This window comes from Bos grunniens, chromosome 20 (assembly GCF_055505025.1).
Source record: "Bos grunniens cultivar Pamir isolate PY7600 chromosome 20, Bosgru_T2T1.0, whole genome shotgun sequence".
Taxonomy (NCBI): Eukaryota; Metazoa; Chordata; class Mammalia; order Artiodactyla; family Bovidae; genus Bos; species Bos grunniens.
In genome coordinates this window covers 33444505-33465644 of record NC_141184.1, presented here as the reverse complement: position 1 = coordinate 33465644, position 21140 = coordinate 33444505, and the positions used below count along the sequence as shown (strand labels likewise).

General features: G+C 40.9%; 1 protein-coding gene across 10 annotated transcripts in view; it reads right to left on the bottom strand.

Annotated features, from left to right (window-relative positions):
• SPEF2 (sperm flagellar and cilia associated 2) overlaps positions 1 to 21140 on the bottom strand; it is a 208077-nt gene that overhangs the window by 21965 nt on the left and 164972 nt on the right. For 7 of the 10 annotated variants that reach the window (XM_086361391.1, XM_086361395.1, XM_086361393.1 and 4 more), the window contains 5 exons: positions 13743 to 14911; positions 13399 to 13616; positions 13069 to 13277; positions 12848 to 12971; positions 10496 to 12758 (listed from right to left, as the gene is read on the bottom strand). In XM_086361391.1, coding sequence (XP_086217517.1) covers positions 12407 to 12758; positions 12848 to 12971; positions 13069 to 13277; positions 13399 to 13616; positions 13743 to 14911 — 2072 coding nt within the window. In that variant the 3' untranslated portion in view covers positions 10496 to 12406. Of the gene's footprint in view, positions 1 to 1051; positions 1145 to 9024; positions 9208 to 10309; positions 10417 to 10495; positions 12759 to 12847; positions 12972 to 13068; positions 13278 to 13398; positions 13617 to 13742; positions 14912 to 21140 lie in introns of those variants that run through there. The other 3 variants (XM_086361399.1, XM_086361400.1, XR_015148649.1) reach the window with 2 other exon arrangements.

Here is a 21140-nt window from a genome sequence, read left to right as displayed (position 1 = left end):
CATCTAGCAGAGATGCTTGAAATATGCATCCAATGGAAGAGAATTGCTAATTTTCATGTTACAACAAGTTGTGTTCAATTTTGCATTGTAATTTTACACTAATGGCTGGCTGAATTGATTAATCAATAAACATAGCTTGCTGTCATGTCTAAATCTACCGTTCAATGTTTCTCATATCTTATCAAACTTCATTGTGTTGGATATAGTTTCATATTTTTAACATTTATACTGAAGTCAGAATAGTTTTCAGATTTTAAGATCTTATATACTATTGTGGCCTCAGGGATAGAAGTTAATGATAGAAGGTAACGGCCAAAGTGTTCATTTAGGATTTTCCATAACATGATATGAAAAGCCCAAATGAATTTTTTGGCCAACCCAATAATGATGATGATAGTTTTGATGATAATAATAATCTGATGGGTATGCAAACTCTTGGAATGTTACATGAGTTAGTCAAAATCAAAGAGAAATGAACGAAGGCACATATGGGTAAAAGGCAGTTCTTATCCAAAGCTTTTACAATTGTAAGGACCTTTAGTGAAGAATATGCTCAGTAACAGCTGATTTGCTAGATGAGAAAAGTGAAGCCCAGAGAGCTTAAGGATATTGTCCAAGATCACACAGGGAGTTAACAGGAGGACTGTTTAAGATTTGACCCCTGCCTCCTCTCCAGACTTCTCTGTACTGCAGCCTCATACTCAGTTGCTTGGTCTTGTTTGACTCTTTGGGACCCCATGGACTGTAGCCCACCAGGCTCCTCTGTCCATGGAATTTTCCAGGCAAGAATACTGGAGTGGGTTGGGCATTTCCTTCTACAGGGGATCTTCCTGACCCAGTGATTGAACCTGAGTCTCTTGTGTCTCCTGCATTGGCAGGCAGATTCTTAGTCACTAGTGCCACCTGGGTGAATATTAAACTCTACACTTTGGGAATACATTAAAGGAACAGGGGATGGGGATGGAGTCTAAGACTAATTACACAAGAAATTGATCAATGTTACTGTGATATGGTGCCACATACACATTTTAAAAAAGACCTCAGTAATTACCTCTATAAGATGCTCCTGCCTATTGAATGGCAGGGGTTCAAGAGGATTTTCTGGAATTTTGATATCTTCATCTCCTGTAAACCACAGGCCAGCCTACACAAAAAACAAAAATAAGAATCATTAAAGTTATGCTGAGATATAATTGTTGCTTTCAGAGCCACAGAGGTTGAATTGATCTTTGCAAGATGTCTAGAGCAGAGGTCCACAAAGTAAGGTGCAGAAACCATGGGGGTGCTGAAGCAAATTCTAGAAATTCCATTCATGTGTATGAGATCTCATTCTTTTGTAATAATTTTTTAAAAAATTGATAATGTATAGAATGCATTAGTGCAGCAGTACACAGGAATGATTTATAAATGAAAACCCACAGGCCAGGGCACCAGCTGCACTTTGACTATGCTGTAACTATTGGAGTGTGCAGTGAAGCTTGGAGGTCCTCACCCTGGATGTGGATGGCACAGCAGTATCGTGGCTCAGACAATAAAGAATTCACCTGCAATCAGGAGACCTGAGTTCGACCCCTGGCTGGGGAAGATTCCCTGGAGGAGGGCATGGCAACCCACTCCAGTATTCTTGCCTGGAGAATCCTATGAACAGAGGAGCCCGGCAAGCTACAGTTCATGGGGTTGCAAAAAGTTGGACATGACTGAGCAACTAAGCACACTCTGCTGGTGTCTGTGTCCTCCGTCACACTGCAAGTGTCCTGTCCATGTTTGTATATGTCTTGGAGCCTAGTGTCCTGCTGGGGCAGGTTGTTGGTGTTGGAAATCTTGGCTGAGTGACTGACTGACTCAAGAGCTCAAGGACCGATTTTGAAAAGACAGCACTTGTCCTCAGCCCATGTCTGACACTAATTACCAAATCCCTTGATTGCTGTCTGGGCATGCCTTGCCCCTCTCCCCCTTTCCCCTACCCCACTGCTCCCATGCTGGTGTAGAGCCCTGTTGCCTCCATCATGAGCTGCTCCAGCAGCCTTTGAGCTGTCTTCATTTCCAGTCTCTCTCTTTGTTTCAACTTAGACCATTCGACTATCAATTTTCCCTAAACGTGATTCTTGTCATGTCAGCCTCTACTCAGAACCATTTCCTTTTCTTGCTGTTTTGCTCACATCATTCCTCCTCCAGGTGATTACCTGTCCACCAATGTCAACCTGCTTATCTCTCCAGACCCAGCTTAAATTACACCTCCTCAGAGAGGTCCTCTCATCTTTGTTCTCTCCTCTGAACTCCAGTTTGACTTGTTTATATCACACATTTGGGCATTCAGTATGTTTTGGGTTGCCTCATTCATATTTGCTATTGAACATCAGGTATTACTTCCTTGGGTTCAAAGAATGTGTCTTGCCAAGCTTCCATATGGCAAATACTTCCTTTTGTTCCTAGGTCTTGCTCCCTTGCTGTCTTCCACACTGACAACCTACCCTTGGCACTGCCTACTGCCAAGAACCATTGGCAGGTCTAATCTGACTCTGGCCTATGCTTTGTGCCTTCTTTCCTTCCGAGAATTACCTGTGCTGGGAGAGAAGGCTGGAGTGGTGCTGGGTAGCTTATAAGAGGATGCAGCCTCCAGAGGTGGAGACTGGGTTTTCATTTAGAACAGAAGAGTGCTGGGTGGGAGATTCTGGCCATGCATAAGCGTGTGAGGGAGAAGATCCAGGAGAAGCTAGGGTCCATCATGGGCTCAAGGTTTGAATGTAAGTGCTTTGCTTTGCCCAGTGGCTAAACTGTTGACAGTAAGTATCACTCCATGGGGGCTTCCCTGGTGGCTTAGATGGTAAAGGAACTGCCTGTAATGTGGGAGACCTGAGTTCAATCCCTGGGTCAGGAAGATCCCCTGGAGAAGGGCATGACAACCCACTTCAGTATTCTTGCTTGGAGAATTCCATGGACAGAGGAGCCTGGTGGGTTACAGTTCATGGGGTCAAAAAAAGTCAGACATGACTGAATAACTAACACTTTCGCCTTTACTTCACCACTCCATGGAGAATAGAGAGATGAGGAGCACAGTTAACATTCATGCTTTGGGACAGGATGGAGTGACAAAGCTCAGAATTACCTCCTGCCTAAAAAATTAAGAAAAATGAAATATATGTGTTTATATATATATATATAACAATTATTTCAGACATTAAACAACAGGCAACACAGGATGGTGATTCCTGAAATAAGGAGAACAATGAGGAGCCCAACTATGGTTCAGTCTACAGAGCCAGGGGAGGCATCCAAATCGAACTGGGATGTCCTGCTGGGCTGAGAAGATAGACTTGGATTTGAGGGAAGGGCAGCTTCACTGGTAGCTCAGTTGGTAAAGAATCTGCCTGCAGTGTAGGAGACCTGGGTTCCATTCCTAGGTTGGGAAGATCCCCTGGAGAAGGAAATGGCAACCCATTCCAGTATTCTTGCCTGGAGAATTCCATGGGCACAGTAGCCTGGCAGGCTACAGTCCATGGGATTGCAGAGTCGGAGATGACTAGCCACTAACAACACTAACCACTATGATGACTATTAATAGAATTTTCAGGGAAAAACACTAGAGGTGCACAGAAAGAGAAGGTGAGCCCTAGAGATGTGCAGAAAGATCTCCTCAAGTCTTGGCTGAGAGCTGACTTGTGCAGATGTGTATGGAAAATACTAGAAGTGGGAGAAAGAATCACAGGAAGGGAGTAAGTTTAACAATTCCTAAAACTTACATAGGGCTGGGACTATATTACCACCAGGGAAAATGTGACCACCAGGCAGGGAAGGACCTTCTGATGCATAAGGTATTGAGTAGTGTCCCCAGGAGGATACTGCCTGAGTAGTGGGCCCAGAATGTTGTTATCTAGTGGTTCAGTTGTGTCTGACTCTTTTGTGACCCCATGGACTATATAGCCTGCCAGGCTACTCTGTTGATGGGATTCTCCAGGCAAGAATACTGGAGTGAGTAGCCATATCATCCTCCAGGGGATCTTCCCAACCCAGGGATCAAACCTGTGCCTCCTACATTGGCAGGCAGATTCTTTACTGCTGAGCCACCTGGGAAACCAGGGCCCAATTAGCCCTATGATAAAAGGCTGTTTTGGACCCACCCTTACCAATCTTAATGTAACCTTGAAAGGATAAAACTGATTGCATATAACATTATTGCATGCCCAATAATATTTAAAGGCATATAAAATTGGGCGCTCAGCCATATAAAATTTGTAACATGTGGCATTCCATACAAAGGCATTCAAAAAAGCCAGAAAATATAACCCATAGTCAGAAGAAACATCAATTAATAGGAACAAACACAGCAATACATAGATGATAGAATGAACAGACAAGGATGTTCATTTAGGTCTTCTAAATAAATATGCAGAGTACATCATAAGAAACGTTGGGCTGGAAGAAGCACAAGCTGGAATCAAGATCACGGGGAGAAATATCAATAACCTCAGATATGCAGATGACACCACCCTTATGGCAGAAAGTGAAGAGGAACTAAAAAGTCTCTTGATGAAGGTGAAAGAGGAGAGTGAAAAGTTGGATTAAAGCTCAACATTCAGAAAACGAAGATCATGGCATCTGGTCCCATCACTTCATGGGAAATGGATGGGGAAACAGTGTCAGACTTTATTTTGGGGGGATCCAAAATCACTGCAGATGGTGATTGCAAGCCATGAAATTAAAAGACGCTTGCTCCTTGGAAGAAAAGTTATGACCAACCTAGATAGCATATTCAAAAGCAGAGACATTATTTTGCCAACAAAGGTCCGTCTAGTCAAGGCTATGTTTCTCCTGTGGTCATGTATGGATGTGAGAGTTGGACTGTGAAGAAGGCTGAGCACCGAAGAATTGATGCCTTTGAACTGTGGTGTTGGAGAAGACTCTTGAGAGTCCCTTGGACTGCAAGGAGATCTAACCAGTCCATTCTGAAGATCAGCCCTGGGATTTCTTTGGAAGGAATGATGCTAAAGCTGAAACTCCAGTACTTTGGCCACCTCATGTGAAGAGCTGACTCATTGGAAAAGACTCTGATGCTGGGAGGGATTGGGGGCAGGAGGAGGCGGGGACAACAGAGGATGAGATGGCTGGATGGCATCACTGACTCGATGGATGTGAGTTGGGTGAACTCCGGGAGTTGGTGATGGACAGGGAGGCCTGGCGTGCTGCGATTCATGGGGTCGCAAAGAGTTGGACACGACTGAGTGACTGAACTGAACTGAACTGAACTGAAATAAATTTCATTTGTTCAAGGAGATAGAGGGAAAAATTGCATATGATGAAGAGAGAAATGAAGGATATAAAAAAGATCCAACTTAAACTTCAAGAAATAAAAGTATATTTCCAATGAAAACACACTGGATTGTATTAATCACAGATTTGGTGCTACAAAGGAAATGATCAGTGAATGGAAAAAATGGAGGAGTCGAAATGAATACAAAATAGAATTAGAGAGAAAATAATGAAAAAAATAAATAAAAGAATTCAGGATCAGCAACTTTGGGACACACATGTGATTGGATTTTGAAAATGGTAGTGGGGGGAGTATGAAAAAAAACTTCTGAAAAATTTCCAAATTTGACAAAAACTACAAACCCACAGATTCAAGAAGTTCAGTGAGCCCCAAACAAAATAAATGTGAAGAAAACCACACTGAGGGACACAATAATCAAATTGCTGAAAACCAGCAAGAAAGAGGAAATGTTAAAAGGATTCCTTTTCATCCCCAATTTCTCTACCATCAATTACATATCCAGTTGTTTCAACACATAGGAATTTCCCCTGATTTTTAAAACCAAGAATTCATTCGGTCACATAAAAAAAAATATAATAGATGTATTTTAAAAATTAGGAAGCTGTTTCAAAGTATTTCACACAACAAGAGCGCCAGAGAAGAAAGAACCTAATTAGAGAACAACTTTTAATGTTAATGTTAATGTTAAATTTATGTTAATTAATGTTAATTAACATTAATGTTAATGTTAATTAATTAATTAATGTTAATTAATTAACATTAATGTTAATGTTAATGTTAAATGTTAAAAAGTTAATGTTAATGTTAATGTTAAATTTATGTTAATTGTTAATTAACATTAATGTTAATGTTAATGTTAATTAATTAACATTAATGTTAATGTTAATGTTAATGTTAAAAAGTTGCCCAAGCGCCAGAGAAGAAAGAACCTAATTAGAGAACAACTTTTAATGTTAATGTTAATGTTAAATTTATGTTAATTAATGTTAATTAACATTAATGTTAATGTTAATTAATTAATTAATTAATGTTAATTAATTAACATTAATGTTAATGTTAATGTTAAAGTTAAAAAGTTAATGTTAATGTTAAATTTATGTTAATTTATGTTAATTAACATTAATGTTAATGTTAATTAATTAATTAATGTTAATTAATTAACATTAATGTTAATGTTAATGTTAAAAAGTTGCCCAAGAAAATTTTGCCGTGTGAAATGGTACACGTGAACTGTAGGGTTGGGTTTAAATTGATCAAGCAGGGTTTAGTCAACCACATCCTGCCCTGCTGGATAATCAGGGGATTTCTCCTTGAAATGTGGAAATGTCCCTTTGTACTCTCTTGCTAAAATATGGCCAAGGAATTTGAGGTTTACTTTTCCTTAGAATAAGTGCTGTGCTGTTTGGATCCTAGAACATCTGACTCATTAAACCTGTGATAACATGCATTCTTACTGAAAGAAGGTGAGTCGAGAGAGTTCGCCATCAAAGAATTCAGCGTGAGTGTGACTAGACACCCACACACGAGAGGCCAGCGTGTCACAGCTGCCTGAGGGCTGGGAGCAGAGGCAAGGCAGTTTCACGCTCGCGTGGCTCAGCCCAGGTACACAGTCAGAGCAGCTTCATAAACCCTGTGTCTCATTCCATTTTAGAAGCTGGGGAAGTCAACACATTCTCAGGTGGCAGTTGTGGTGAACGTGCAATTAGTCAAGAAAAGAAAAAAATAAAAAATAAAATAAAAAGCAGAGTAGAGAGTCTATCTCTCTCTCTTCCCCCCCCCCCCAGGGAACTTCATTTCAGCAATGCAATTGTACTATTTGGCTATTCTAAGGTGACATTTTCCACAAATCATAACATTGCTGAAGCAGCTGTTTTGGCAGTCCCATAAAAGAACTCTGTATTGCGGTGTGATCTGGCAAGTGCTGGGAATATGTAAGTCACATGGGGAATCAAGTAGGCCTCTCCAATGGCGTCTTTGTCGTGTGCTTTCTGAGGAGTGGGCACTGGGTGGGCCAGGGGCGAGGGAAGAGCTCAGAAATCAACTGCTCCCAGAACCCAGGTGGTGTTCTGATATGTGTATTTGAGTTTCTGTTTCATGCAGCAGTCAACTTTCTCTAAGAAATTCACACCTTTGGTGAAGGAGCTTTCTGGTTTTACTCAGCACTTGTTGGTACAAATTACCAACACCTATGTTCAACTCATGTTTATGCAAAAAGATGTTTAAATGGATATCCTGTGTTCACTGGCACATACTGCCAAGAGTGAAGGTTGGTACTTTCGTGACTGCGTGCTTGTTAAAATCCTAAGCCAACAAGTTTTGCTCTGCTGTTTGTGTTTTTACACAAAATCATCTTTAGAAGTTGTAAGTCCAGGTCCAGGACAGTGAAAGAATTCACAGATTGCTCTACTTGGGAAGTAAGTCAGCCCGGTCAGTTATGTGTCTTTGTTCATCAGCCTTGAAGAACCTCTTCAGTGTGCCAGTGCTGTCTCCGCTGGCTCAGCTGTCTGAGTGTGGGAATGTCAGGGTTGTCTATGAGCACGTCATCCATTAATTGAGGAAGAAAAGAGAAGCAGGAAGAGATGTGATCTTTCAGTGGTGAAATACACAGGAGATACAGGCACTGAGAGATTATCACCCTGATTCAAAATCAGCACGTTATGAACCTTTCGTGTCTACCAGCTTTGCGAAGTGGTGGGCACTAAGATAAATTTCTTTGCTGTTGTTCAGTTGCTCAGCCGTATCCCATTCTTTTGCAATCCCATAAACTGTAACCTGCTAGGCTCCTCTGTCCATGGGATTTCCAGGCAAGAATACTGGAGTGGGTTGCCATTTCCTTCTCCAGGGGATCTTCCTGATTCAGTGATTGAAGCCGGTGTCTCCTGCATTGGTAGGCAGATTCTTCGCCACTTTAGGGAAACCTTGAATTCCATTAGCAGACACAAATTAAGTCATTTACACCCTTCTTGGTTATGGTATTTCATTCTAACTCACTCTCTTCTTACTCAAACTTCTAAAAAGATGAATCGACTGTCTTATCGTCACTTCCTAAAGAACAATTTATTCCATCAGTCCTCTGCAATCTAGATTCTGTACTCTCTTCAAATTGTTCTGGTGAGGGTCACAGTTATATCCTATCTGCAAATCCATTGGCCAGGTACCATGTTACTGGATTATCCATCACTTTACTCACTTCTCTCGGGTGATCTTATCCATTCATAACTTCAACATTTGCCTGACTTCTGCATCTGCCATATCAGGTGGGACATTTCTGCCTGCATTTCCCACAGACATTTCAAAGTCAACTTGTCAAAAACCATCTCATCATTCAGCATGCTCATGATCAAAGGGAAAAAAAACCAAAAACCTGCCCTTTCCCTGTCTGTGTTAGCTGTAACTGTTGTTGTGACTCGCAGAGTATTGGGTATTGGGCATTGGGCTGATTAAAATCTCTGCAGGCGAGTCTAATGAAAAGCCAAGGTTAAGAACTTGGGAAGAGGACAATGATGTTTGCTGTGATTTCTTTAAGAGCCCTTAGCTCTGCAAAAGTTTGGACTTTTTCAGACCCTCCCTTTCCCAGGGGGTGAAGTGGGGGTAGGTGGGAGCAGACTTCTGCCTAGGACCTGGGCAGTGCCTGTGCTGCCTCTGGGAGCCTAAACATGGGCCATAAGACCTGGCATGGTGAGATCAGGGAGTAATATACTTCTTAGGTCAAAAGTACTCTGATAGGATTAGTGCCGCCAGGGGCCAGGAGTGACCTGCTTATACTGTTCGTAAGTGACGGTGCCCAGCTGTTCCGCATCCAGGGCCTTGAACCTCTGCAGGGTCTCCAGAAGCTCCTCCTCCAGGGGGATGGGCCAAGGCAGCGCTACTACTAACAAGAATTTCCGCCAGTCCACGGACTCCGAGTTTGTTACCAACAAAGATGCTAACTCCTGCAACTAGAAGAAAACAGGAAATGCCATTGGGATATTTGTATGATTCTCTTGTGACATTCTACCTGCTTGCATTTCATAGTGACAGGTTCTGGCAAAGGAGGTAAAATTTTTAGCTTGGTTAATAGGGTCAGAGCTGACTTGCTCCCTCAGGTCCTACGAAGCAATCCATGCCAGACAGAACCTAGAGAGTGTTTCCATTTTTGCTTCCTTGACATTTGTGGGTTTTGCTTACTGTTATACAAGGAACTGGATTTCCCAGGTGGCACTAGTGGTAAAGAAACCGCCTGCCAATACAGGAGACGCAAGAGATGTGGGTCTGATCCCTGGGTTGGGAAGATCCCCTGGAGGGCACGGCAACCCACTCCAGTATTCTTGCCTGGAGAATCCAATGGACAGAGGAGTCTCGAAGGCTGCAGTTCACGGGGTCACAAAGAGTCAGACACGATTGAAGTGACTTAGCACACACGTACGCACACAAGGAATTAATGTTTGTGACCATAGTACACTTCGTACCTTTCCAACAGAGGTGGAATAAAGATGATATGAATGTGGGAGGGCTCGACAGCTTGTAGGGAAATATTCTTTAACCGTCTTGTTTTCTTAAGGAGAAGAATATGATGAAAGCAAGCCTGAATCATCTACTGTTACTTGTTAGGATCACTCCATCTGGTAGTAATAGATACTAACTCATTGGCTGACCCTCACAGTCTCTGTAAAGTTTCACTGACTGTCAGCATCATCACTTGTTTTCAAATACTGTGCCTGAACATACTACATGTCTTAACTTGAAGTTCTTTCATTGGTTTATTCGAGTTTATTGGCTGCCTACAATGCGAGAGACCCGGGTTTGACTCCTGGATTGGGAAGATCCCCTGGAAAAGGCAATGGCAATCCACTCCAGTACTCTTGCCTGGAAAATCCCACGGATGGAGAAGCCTGGTAGGCTACAGTCCATGGGGTCACAAAGAGTCGGACACGACTGAATGACTTCACTTTCTGCTAAAGGTCAGATACCATGAATGGACTGGTTATTTTAAAATTATTGACTTATCAATCAAAGAAGAGAATTCTCAAGGCTTGAAACCCAAACAAAATTGAAGCTTACTTCAGGTTGAGTGAGGTTCATCCAACTACTAGGAAAGTTGTTTGTTCCAAGGTTCAGGGTTACCAAATCCAGCAGAAGGTCAGCAAATGCTTTATTTCCTATTATACCTACAATACAAGGAGAAATATTTTTTGGTGTTATTATACGATCTGTTTCTTTTGCTAAAAATTGAATAAATAATGGATATTTGTATAATCATTTTATTCATTTTATTTAAAACTTCAACCTTTAGAGAAACATTAGACATTTTGAAAATACAAAAATATTAATCAATTTCCCGATTCTCTTTCATGGTTGTTTCTCGTCTAAGTCAACATGTCTTTTTTGGCTTAGTGATAACTCATTCCAGACTGGGTAAAATACTGAGACTTTATATTTTGGTTTGGAGTCTTCTTTGACCTTTTATTCAGAATAGGTTGAATTAAAAAATAGTTCATTATTCCTATTATTATTTATATTATTAAAATGAATACTATTATTATTTACAGTAATATTCCTGTTATTCCTGTTAGTTCCTAGTGTAGGCCACTAGAGTACAACACTTTGGCAAATATGGGATAAAGGTGTTTAAAACGCATGCATATCACCACTGTGATCAAAATAACACATTTATCCTCATTTTGCTTTCTTTAGATCAGAATATATTTGTTTGGGTTAAATTTAGGGATATTTGAATTACTAAATTACTGGGTTGAAAGTGCTAATTTAGTTACTTAATTGGCTCAAACATTCTGATATATTTTATAAAAGGTCACTAATATTTCGAAGGCTTTTGCTCTTAAACATGAATCTACTTTACTATGAGATATTTGTTTAGTCTGTTGCTTATTTCAAATTTCATGCACATGCATTAAAAAAGAAGTAGGAAAGCAAAAATAAGTGTATCTGCTTAAAATAATGTCTAACTCCCATAGCAGAGGTACCTTCTAGAGCCAGGAGACACTCCTACATGTATTAGGGTAACTGTCAGGTCCAGAGTATACAGCTATTCTTCTTTGTTTAGGAATAAAAAGAGTGAAATAGGTGTAGAGTCTCACATTTTTCTTCCTATATCTAAGTTTTTAGCATTTCTCAAGTCCAACATGAATTTTATTAATAATTTCCTCTAACCTTTGGGAAAATGTAGTAATCATTTTAAAATTTCAGTAGTTCATATAAAATACACAAGGTTCAGATCTGAAAGGTAATTTTCTGTGTAGCAAGAGTAGAATATTTCTTTCTTTGATGCAACTGGCCATTCAGCAGGTTGTTCAGAAACAGATTCTCTATCCTTTTTGACCAAACCTGAATATCCAATTTTATAGAAATGAGAATAACTTCCCCAGGTAGTGGAATTTTTGGTAAAATGAGCTTTGTATGATACTACATTGGTTTTCAGATAAGTTAGAAATAAATCATTCATCTTCCTTAAAATGAAACCAGAAATAAACTCAATTGAAACCATGAAGAGGCTCAAAGTATTTAAAATTTCTGGTAGATTTGTAAAATAGTTCCACTGTCTCTAATATCTATGGCACAAGCAAAGTGTTCTAAGAAAATACTTTCAGCTCACATAGAGATTATTTATCTGGGGACTTTAGTGTGAAATGCAAAAACTATTTTGATCTTTGGCCTTGTTTCTTAAATGATCAAGGCATATAATAATATGACTTTCACATATAATGCAGTAATAGAAATGGATAAGCTTACAAATTTTGTTTACAGATTAAAAAAAAAAAAGTTCTTTCCAATTGGCCCTAAGTTACTTATCTAATGCAGCCATCCATTACAATTATCCAGAAAAAAACAGTTAATTGTAAGCCAGGCCTAAAGGCACTCTTGATCATAATTATTGTCCGGTTACCCTTAGCAATAACTCTCAGAAAGACGACATCAAGATAGTACCATTGCTTAGAAGTATACACTTCACCCAAAGAGTGTGAAAGAATGTGCGAATATAGGACTAGAATTGGAAGGTTTGGATTTTTGCTTTGTATGTCTGGATGATGCCAAATGCCTTTTGTGTTTGATGTGAAGACTGGTGACTTTTAAATTTCAGGTTTTTGAAAACAGTTCTTTTTGCTAGGATCAATGATGAGGTCGATATTTATCACATTACTAGTCACTTTCCCCAAGGCTTTCTGAGTTTGATGAGCAATCTGAGTTAGGTCTTGTGTCCTCAGTTGAGGATGGTGTTCTTGTATTCCATAAATGAATGGCTTTCCTAGGGTCAAAGTTGTTAATGTCTGGAGAATTCAACTGAATTATCAGGAGATCCGTCATGCTGTCAGCCTTGACCTTGGCATGCATTTGGGACCTGATGCGCTTCATCTGACTAAAGCCGCGTCCTGCCTCAGCTGAACTTGCAGGCAGGCTCAGCACGAGGTCAATGAGTGTCAGGATGTTTGGATACTTGTGTAAATAAACAGAATTCACAAAATCCCAGGTCAGTTTGCGAATGTTCTGAAATCTAGGAGAAAAAAAATAAAAACTGTGAGAGATGGAGACTCCTAAGTTTTACCCCAATATTTATAAATCAACGAGGTTACTTATGCTTACCTAGAGTAGATCTCCAATTTCAACATGCTCCATTCTGTGTCTACTTGGTCAATTTTCACCTTGGCTGCCTCTAATACTGGTTCATAATGTGCAATCAGGATGGCCACCTCTTTTTCTCCAAATTCTGCAATCAATATGCCAAAGAAAAAGTCACATATCTGACAGACATGTGTACAGACGATCAAAGAACAACAGAATCGGAGCCAGTATTCATGGGTTACCTTGATTTATTTTTGCCGGCCACAGTTTAAAGCTTCCAATCATGGTTGCCTTCACCACATCTTGGTTGGCATCTCTGAAACAGCCTCGCAGCTTCTTGATAAGATGTGTTAAAACCATGTTTCTCACATCAGAAATGTTTCCCTTTCCTCCTAGGCAGTTACCATGAAAGTGTGTGACTGAATCCACCCCACATTCTTTCGGCCCTGGTCTGGGAGGGGGAAAAAAAAAATGCCCCAAGAGATGATTACATGCAAAAGCTTCTGGCAAATGGTTTCCCAAGTCCAGCTGTCTGGTTTTGATAGACTCTCAGATCATCCTGGACTCCTCACCTTGTCTGATAGATTTGGAGCATTTCCAGTGTTGACTCTAAGGTGGCAAATATATCAGCAATTGAGGAATTTCTGTTCTGACTGACGTGGGACAGTATGCTAAGGACATTGACGACATCCAACAAGAAGTGGACAAATTTGACGACGTCTGCCTGGAGGAGAGACTCCAGGAGTTCTTTGGCTTTCTGATGACTGCTGTCGCTTCTGCTTTCTTCTGCCTGTAATACAGGTTGGGAATAAAATAGTGGTTTATCTTTCTCAAAATTATCTCAAATTGCTCAATAAAAGTATTTTTTTTTAAATTCTGAAAATCTGAAATAGTACCATATTTCAAAATTACTTACTGAATGCAGCTGCTGGACAATTGCTGGATATCCCTTGAGAAAGTTCTGGAGGGCAGTCTGCAATCCCTGAAGCCACCTCTGGCTGCTGACTTGAGAGGGCATTGCAGGTCGAAGGTGGAGGCCCTTGAAAGCAGTTAGCAGAGCACTCCTGTGAGCAGGAGAATCGTGATAGAAGCAGTACATGCTATGAAGAAGGTCTTTCACATGGTTGTAGAGGGGAACGTTCCGGAACACCGCCTGGTAAGATAGTTCGAGGTGATGGGCAAAGCAGTAAACAGGCAGCACACCTGGCTGGATTTCCCTTAAAAGCAGGGCCACCTCGCTGCTGTTTTCTCCCTCTGAACCCGGAGCTCCATCACTTCCGAAACCCACCAGTTTCTTTGCCCAGTCTTGGTTCGACAGCCGAAGTTGAAGATTTCTCTCTAGAGTTTTCTCGATGGCATGTTTTATCGCCCGGGGCTCCTTCTTCTCCACGGTCTGTACCCCGACGATTTGGCAGTGCACTCTCCCTGCGCGTGCAAACTGCACATATACGAGTTCAGCTTCCTCAACTGAACTGGCTGCAATCCCATCACTGAGGACGGAGAAGAACTGACTTTTTTCTAACTTCTCTCTTAGAGCTCTCCGTTCCACTTCAGCAATAAAGTACGTAAAAGTTCTGGCCGATTTACTGGTTCTGAACACCGGGCCAATATCAACTCCCTTCATATCGTCCAGCGAACACATCCAGAGGAAGTCTTTGAGGGGACGTCCGGTTTTGGCGATGGCGTGGCAGGACCGGAACAGGTTCTCCACCCTGCCGAGGGTCACCTTGCTCATGGTCCTCACCATCAGCTCCGTGGTTGCTCTGCTCCCTGGAGAACCACATGTGGCTTCCATGAGGGACGCCTTGGCGTGAGGCTCGCTCAGATGATGCGCGTTGAGAAATTCAGTCCTGAAGTTATCCGTGCCATAAAAAAAACTCACCTGATTTCCCTTTGATGTCACTCCATGTTTACGACACAGGCCACAGAACATAAGATTTAGTATCTCATCGTATACAAGCCAAGGGTATTTTTTAAGCCAAATTTTCAAAAATTGATTGTTCTTCTTTGGGAGGTAATGGTCAAGCTTCTGAGGCCTTTTCTGCTTCTTGGTGAATCCACTCACATCGTCTGGAGGATCCCTGCCTTTAAAATAACTCCATGTTGTTATTTTAAGTAATTTCTGATGCCTACGGGCAATTTTAATTACTGTCCCCCTCTCCGAACTTATTATTTCTAGAACAATCCTAGGGAGGGCTTACCACTTACCAGGCATTTTGAGTAGTGCTCCAAGTGCTTTGTATCATTTACTTTTCATCACCCAGTGTCCCTATTTTATATAGGTAAGAAAGTGGGTCAGTTACTAGTACTGATAGCCAGTTTGTGGATTAAAAAACCTAAGGCACAGAGAGGGTAATTAATTTGTCCAGTGTCACAATGGCCATCCATGGTGGAGTTGGGGTTAGCTAGCAGGTGGTCTTACCTAGCCCCCCACTGTTACACACTACATATTACAGGTTTTTCCTGTGGGCGAAGGGTGCTATGGTCTCCTTCTCCCTAGAACCTGTTTCTCCAGGCAGGAGAGGGGCATGGTCTTTTGCTGTTACTGCGTTCTCTGGGTGAAAACACAAGAATCACAGGACACGTAGGGCCTTGCCTCTGCAGGGTTTGCTTTGGACACCTCTCCCCTCCCGCCTCAGCTCTACTTTCTTTGGCATTGGTTGGCTGCTACAAATAGGGGGTCCTAGTGGGAAGCTGTTGTATAGCGCAGGGAGCTCAGTTCAGTGCTCTGTGATGACCTAGAGGTGGGTTGAGTGAAGGGAGGGTAGGTGTGGAAGGGAGGCTCAAGAGGGAGGGGATATGTGTATACTTACAGCTGACTCACCTTATTGTACAGCAGAAACCAACACAACACTGTAAAGCTATTATCCTCCAATTAAAAATAAATTTTAAAAATTTACTGATACTAAAAGAAGTTATACAGTTTAGATTTTACATTTAGATCTATAAAAAAGGGGGGGAGGGCATCCTTCCTAGATTATTTTGCAAAGGAGTTGTGCCTCATCTTTTTCTTTTCCCTTAAGGTCTAATTTCTGACACTCATTTATCTGCCAGAGAGAAGAATATGTATTTATCTGGACAGAAGGACAAAATAATTAAAATCACACAAAACTCCTAAAATACATTTCTTCCTAAAGGCAGAGAGCCTGGACCAACATCTCTCTCTCCTCCTACAACTTCTGTGAAACTCCTGGTCATGAGATTACATTGTCCTATTTCACAGCACAATGAAACTTGGAACATGTGCTTGTGTGACTTGATACTAAAATGACTCATGTTGACACACACACTCAGTGTTTGCTTCAGGTTAAGGCTTTAGGGTCCCAGGCTTTCCCTCCTCAACAGACAGAACCACCCTTCTTCTGTGCTTTGTCACGTGCCAGATGACTGCTAAGCACTAGGGAGATGTTCAAGAAAATAAATCTCCTTTCCTAATTGATCTTTTGAATCTCATGTCTCTTAACATCTTTAAATTGAAAACCTTTGTCAGTCTGCTTCTGTCTCCTACTTTATTGGCCTCTAATTTATATTTTGCCTTTTAACCAATCCTTTTGCAATTGTTGTTGTTAAAACAAATCCTTATTTATGTATTTATTTTTAGATCCTAAATTTTCCTGTTTTCATTTAAACCTAGTCTCCTTATAGCCGGGACCCACTGCCTCCACTATCTTTCGTGCAGGTTGGGTAACTTTCAAGCTTCCCACACTAGACCCTTAGCGCCATGCTGGCTGCCTGCTCTACACACGAGAGAGTTGGTGAATACATGAACAGCTGCGTGAAAAAAAGCAGACTCTGGCTGTTGAATGAAAAGACTAACTTTCACTACTAATTTAGCTAGTTTTCATATCATTAGCTTTCTGGCCAGATTTTCCAGAAATGCTATCTTGAATTCTGAGCACACACTTTATCACTGGCCACATGTAATTCTCCGGCTTCATGAGACTACATTCCCCCTGAAGAGACACCTGGAACTGTGCCCACAGACTATTCTACCAGGTCCAAAGGCTTCTAGATTTACTACTGCATTTCTGTGATGTGACTCGAGCGAGTGGAAGGAGTTTCCAGGCTGAGTGCCGCACTCCTTCTTGCCCTAATCTCTAGGACTTGCCACCTGCTTAGATATTCCTGTTAATAACATCAATCCTTTCTTTTACCTTTTCTAAGAAGCGTGAAAGTGTTGGTCGCTCAGTTGTCTCTGACTCTTTGCGACCCCATGGACTGTAGCCCACTAGGCTCCTCTGTCCGTGGAATTCTTCAGGAAAGAATACTGGAGTGGGTAGCCATTTCCTTCTCCACTTTTCTAAGAAATTTTTCTGTATTTCTTGATTTGAGTAAATGTCAGACTAATTTACTTTTCAGATCAAAATAGGGAGCTTATTTCTCTGCAAAGTATGGTGTCATAGTTCTAGAATTTTCTCAGACACTAAGCCTGGGAAAACCCACACAACTGTCTAGTTTCTCCTTTCAGGGAATCACCAGGTGCCCTTACTCTTGCTTCTAGGTTAGCTGAGGCTTTCTAGGGAGACAGTAGTGTCTGCTGCTCTCAGATACAGTCATCCTCCCTCCAATCCAATCTCCACATCCTTTGGCTCTAAATGTTTTTGATAATTCTCTCCATTGTGGCCTTTGGGGGCAGCCTGAGGCTTCACGTGGGCTTCCCAGGTGTTGCACTGGTAAAAATTTGCCTGCCAGTGCAGGAACTGAGGGTTGGGAAGATCCCATGGAGGATAAAATGGCAACCCACTCCAGTATTCTTGCCTGGGAAATCCCTGGCGGGCTATGGCCCATGTGGTTGCAAAGAGCCGGACACGCCTGAGTGACTGATCACACAATCTTAAGATTTCACAGCCTGACCACAAGCTCTTTGTGGCCCTCATTTCCTGGCTTGTCTGTTGCCCATTCCCTAAATAGGTCATGCAACTTCAAAATCTCAGTGTTGATTCCATTTTCTCCTGTGCCTAGAAAACTCTGCCCCTGCTTCTCTTCCTGGAAGCTTCTGCCAGAAGTTTCCCATGGACTACATCCTTTGCTGACCCACACAGGAGAAACAACTACTTCCTCCTTGGATTCTTGTAAAAACCACGGAGCTGGGTGATGGAGCTCGGCCACTACAGCCTAGACTTCCTGAATTTGTGCCCCGTCTCTGAGACCAGTCATTGACTCCCAGGGTCTCCAAGAGGGCGTTGAGAGGGACACTTGTCATTTTTTAAAACAAAGTTGCAGGCCTTGAAAAACTAAGCACTGCCTCTCTTGAAGAAGGAGTTGAGGGTACAGAATTTGCTGAATAGTGTTTCTCTGGATAGCCTCTGAGCAGAAATCAAAATAACTATGAACCAAATCTCTATAAGATATTACATCAAGTACTGATGAGCTTACAAAGAAAAGGAGTCCTTATGGCTTAAGTGGGGACACTGGAACATTGCTAAAGTGTTCTAGCTTCAACAGACTCCAAATTGCTTGCATTGGAGAAAGACTCTCTTTCTGATATGCTTAGCACTTGATGTTTGGACAGGATGTAACTACCCAGAGCTCACTCGGTACATAGCTGAATGTTTTTGGTTTGGAGGCTTACAGTCCCCAGGGAGCTGCATACCTCAGGGTTCAGTTCCACCTGGTGTTGTGAATTTTCATTTCTTTCTTTTTTTTCTGGAATCGTTCTAAGATAACACTGTGTTCCTATGTGTTCTGTCACTTAGTCGTGTCTGATTCTGTGACCCAATGGACTGTAGCCTGCCAGGCTCCTCTGTCCATGAGATTCTCCAGGCAAGAAATCTGGAGTGGGTTGCCATACCCTTCTCCAGGGGATCTGGGGAATTGAACCTGTGTCTCCTGCGTCTCTTGCATTGCATATGTATTCTTTACCCGGTGAACCACCAGGAAATCTCTGAAGGTACCTCTTAGGGCATGTGCACCTTCAGGATACCGAGCTCACATTCTGCGTAATAATACGCAGAGTTTGTATCCATATTGCATAATGTTATATATTACATAAGAATATAACATTACTGTAATTATATTATTAAGTGATAATGGCTTATATCACACCTGAATTGCACATCCAGTGTGCCAGACACTTTTAAAGCACTTTATGAGCATTAATTACTTTAATGGTCATAACAGTGAAATACCCCATTTTTCAGATGAGGAAAGTGTGACAAAAAGAGGTTAAATAATTTGCTCAAGATCATATTACAGTCATTTGACATGAGGTGGAGTTGGAAAGAGCTGTCTGACTCTTCTTACCCACGGATGGGTCTTCTTCCTCATCCAGCCATGGGTAAGAAGTGAATTAACGTGAAGATGCTTGAGTAGGGGCTGACACACAGGGCTTGACGCCATTCCAATATTGACTTCTGTCATAATTCAGAAAATATCCACAAAATCCATTCCGTGCTGGGAGTATGCTCATGGGAATGATCCCTGGGACAGGCAGTAGAAAGAAGGTCCTGAAGATTCAGGCTGTCTTACTGACTTAAGCTGCTCTTAAAATTTTAAGTATAGATCTTTGTTGGATCTTTGTTGGGTGGTAATAAAAATGTTAGCATGATAAGTCCTTTAATTACATTTTGCATAATTTTGTATGATTATCACATATAAGATCTTTTTTTTCTGGCATATTTGTGACAATCAACAAATGGTATTTTATGTCTAATTACTGCCTTTATCAAAGGAGATTTAGAAATATGACACGTGCCTAATTTGATGAGGAAAGCAGGGCTGAATAAAAGCATGACAGTATATTACACACTTTTAATTTTCTGTTATTTTCAGTAAGCACTATCTTAATGACTTAATTTTCATGTGGATAACCAGTACTCAGCAAAAACTCTTTAAGCTTTAGTTCTTTCTATTAATATTTTGATACTAGTTGTTCACAAGTATTTATTCAGTCACTTGTTTTAATGAAAGATTATCCATTTCACTCAATAATTTTATTTATGTAGCATAATTAAATGTAACAAAGTGTAACTTAATGACATTGATAGCCCTTGTAAATTTGCTAAAATACTCTTACGACGGGCCTAGTAACATGATGATTGTTACGTGCAAATATGTATGTTTTTTTCCTAGAAAAGATTCATCTATTCATCATATTTTAATATATTTCAGTGAGCTTGATGCTTGCATCTTAGATATCATAGGTTGCATTGGACTATGTGAAATAGTATAAGAAAATGCTCACATTTCTTGGCTTAGATATAACAGCAATTTTCAAGTTGAAGCAGGAAGTTTTGTAGGAGCCCACATTTGGAAAGTTACTACTTTCAGCCAGTTGCTCTATATTTTCAAAATGGTTATCACTTCAATTAAGAGGGTCTTTTGAAATTATAGATTTTTAGGGTAAGTGTCATCCTAAAAGATTTTCTAATTCTTGAAAGGAATACCACAAAAACTTCATGTAAAAAACAGATCGATGTATGTCTATTAATAATCATTAATAACAATTAATGAAGAAGAAAGACTTAAGTCAGAGGATGTTTTAGGTGTCAAAGGAACTGGGAGAAAGGGCGAGTGGTAATTAACTTCTAAGATGTCATCAGAGAACCTCTAATTCTGTGACTCTGGGATACAGGAAATAGAATGATTATTATTTTGTCTTACCTTTTATACATGAGCAAAATGACAACAATGAATATTATTTCTGTTGGTAGACCACCCAAATCTGCTGTTTCACATGAACTGAAAAAGTGCCATATGCAACATATATTTTTTCAAATAGTATAACTGAGCTAATAACAAAGAAAGGGTTTAAACTTTTTGCTTATAGACCGTAACTCATTTTGAACCATCGAGATCTCCAAATCCCATGGTATTATATAGCTTTTTCAATTCTGTGTCAATTATAACTGTTGTTCTTAAATCTGGACAATTCTCCAGCACAGGTGGTGGAGGTGGTTCCACAGAAAGAGTTGGTCTCTGTATCTGTTTTCCTGCAGTTCACACAACTGGGGAAGGAGAAGCAGAGAAGTCCCTGACCTTTCCATGAGCATCTGTACTCAAGCCTCATAGCTCCATGGTTTCTGGTGACTGTTCCCCCAACTTTAAATATCCTCTGTGTCCTTGCCATCTAGTCACTCTTTACTTCTTTCAGTTCCTCCCTCCAAGCTGTTTTTCTGCAGTTTCCCTGACCAACCTCTTTGCACACTGATTCTCCCTTGTTTGCATTCTTGAGCACTTTGTTTTTTGTTTTGTTTTGATCAAGTTCAGATTTTGTTTTGGAAAGAATCTAAATAGAAGTTTATATTTTCTTCTTCTTTGGATGCCTTTTCAAATCATGCTCTAAGTCCCTAGGGCAAGTGGTTTTCCTTTTACA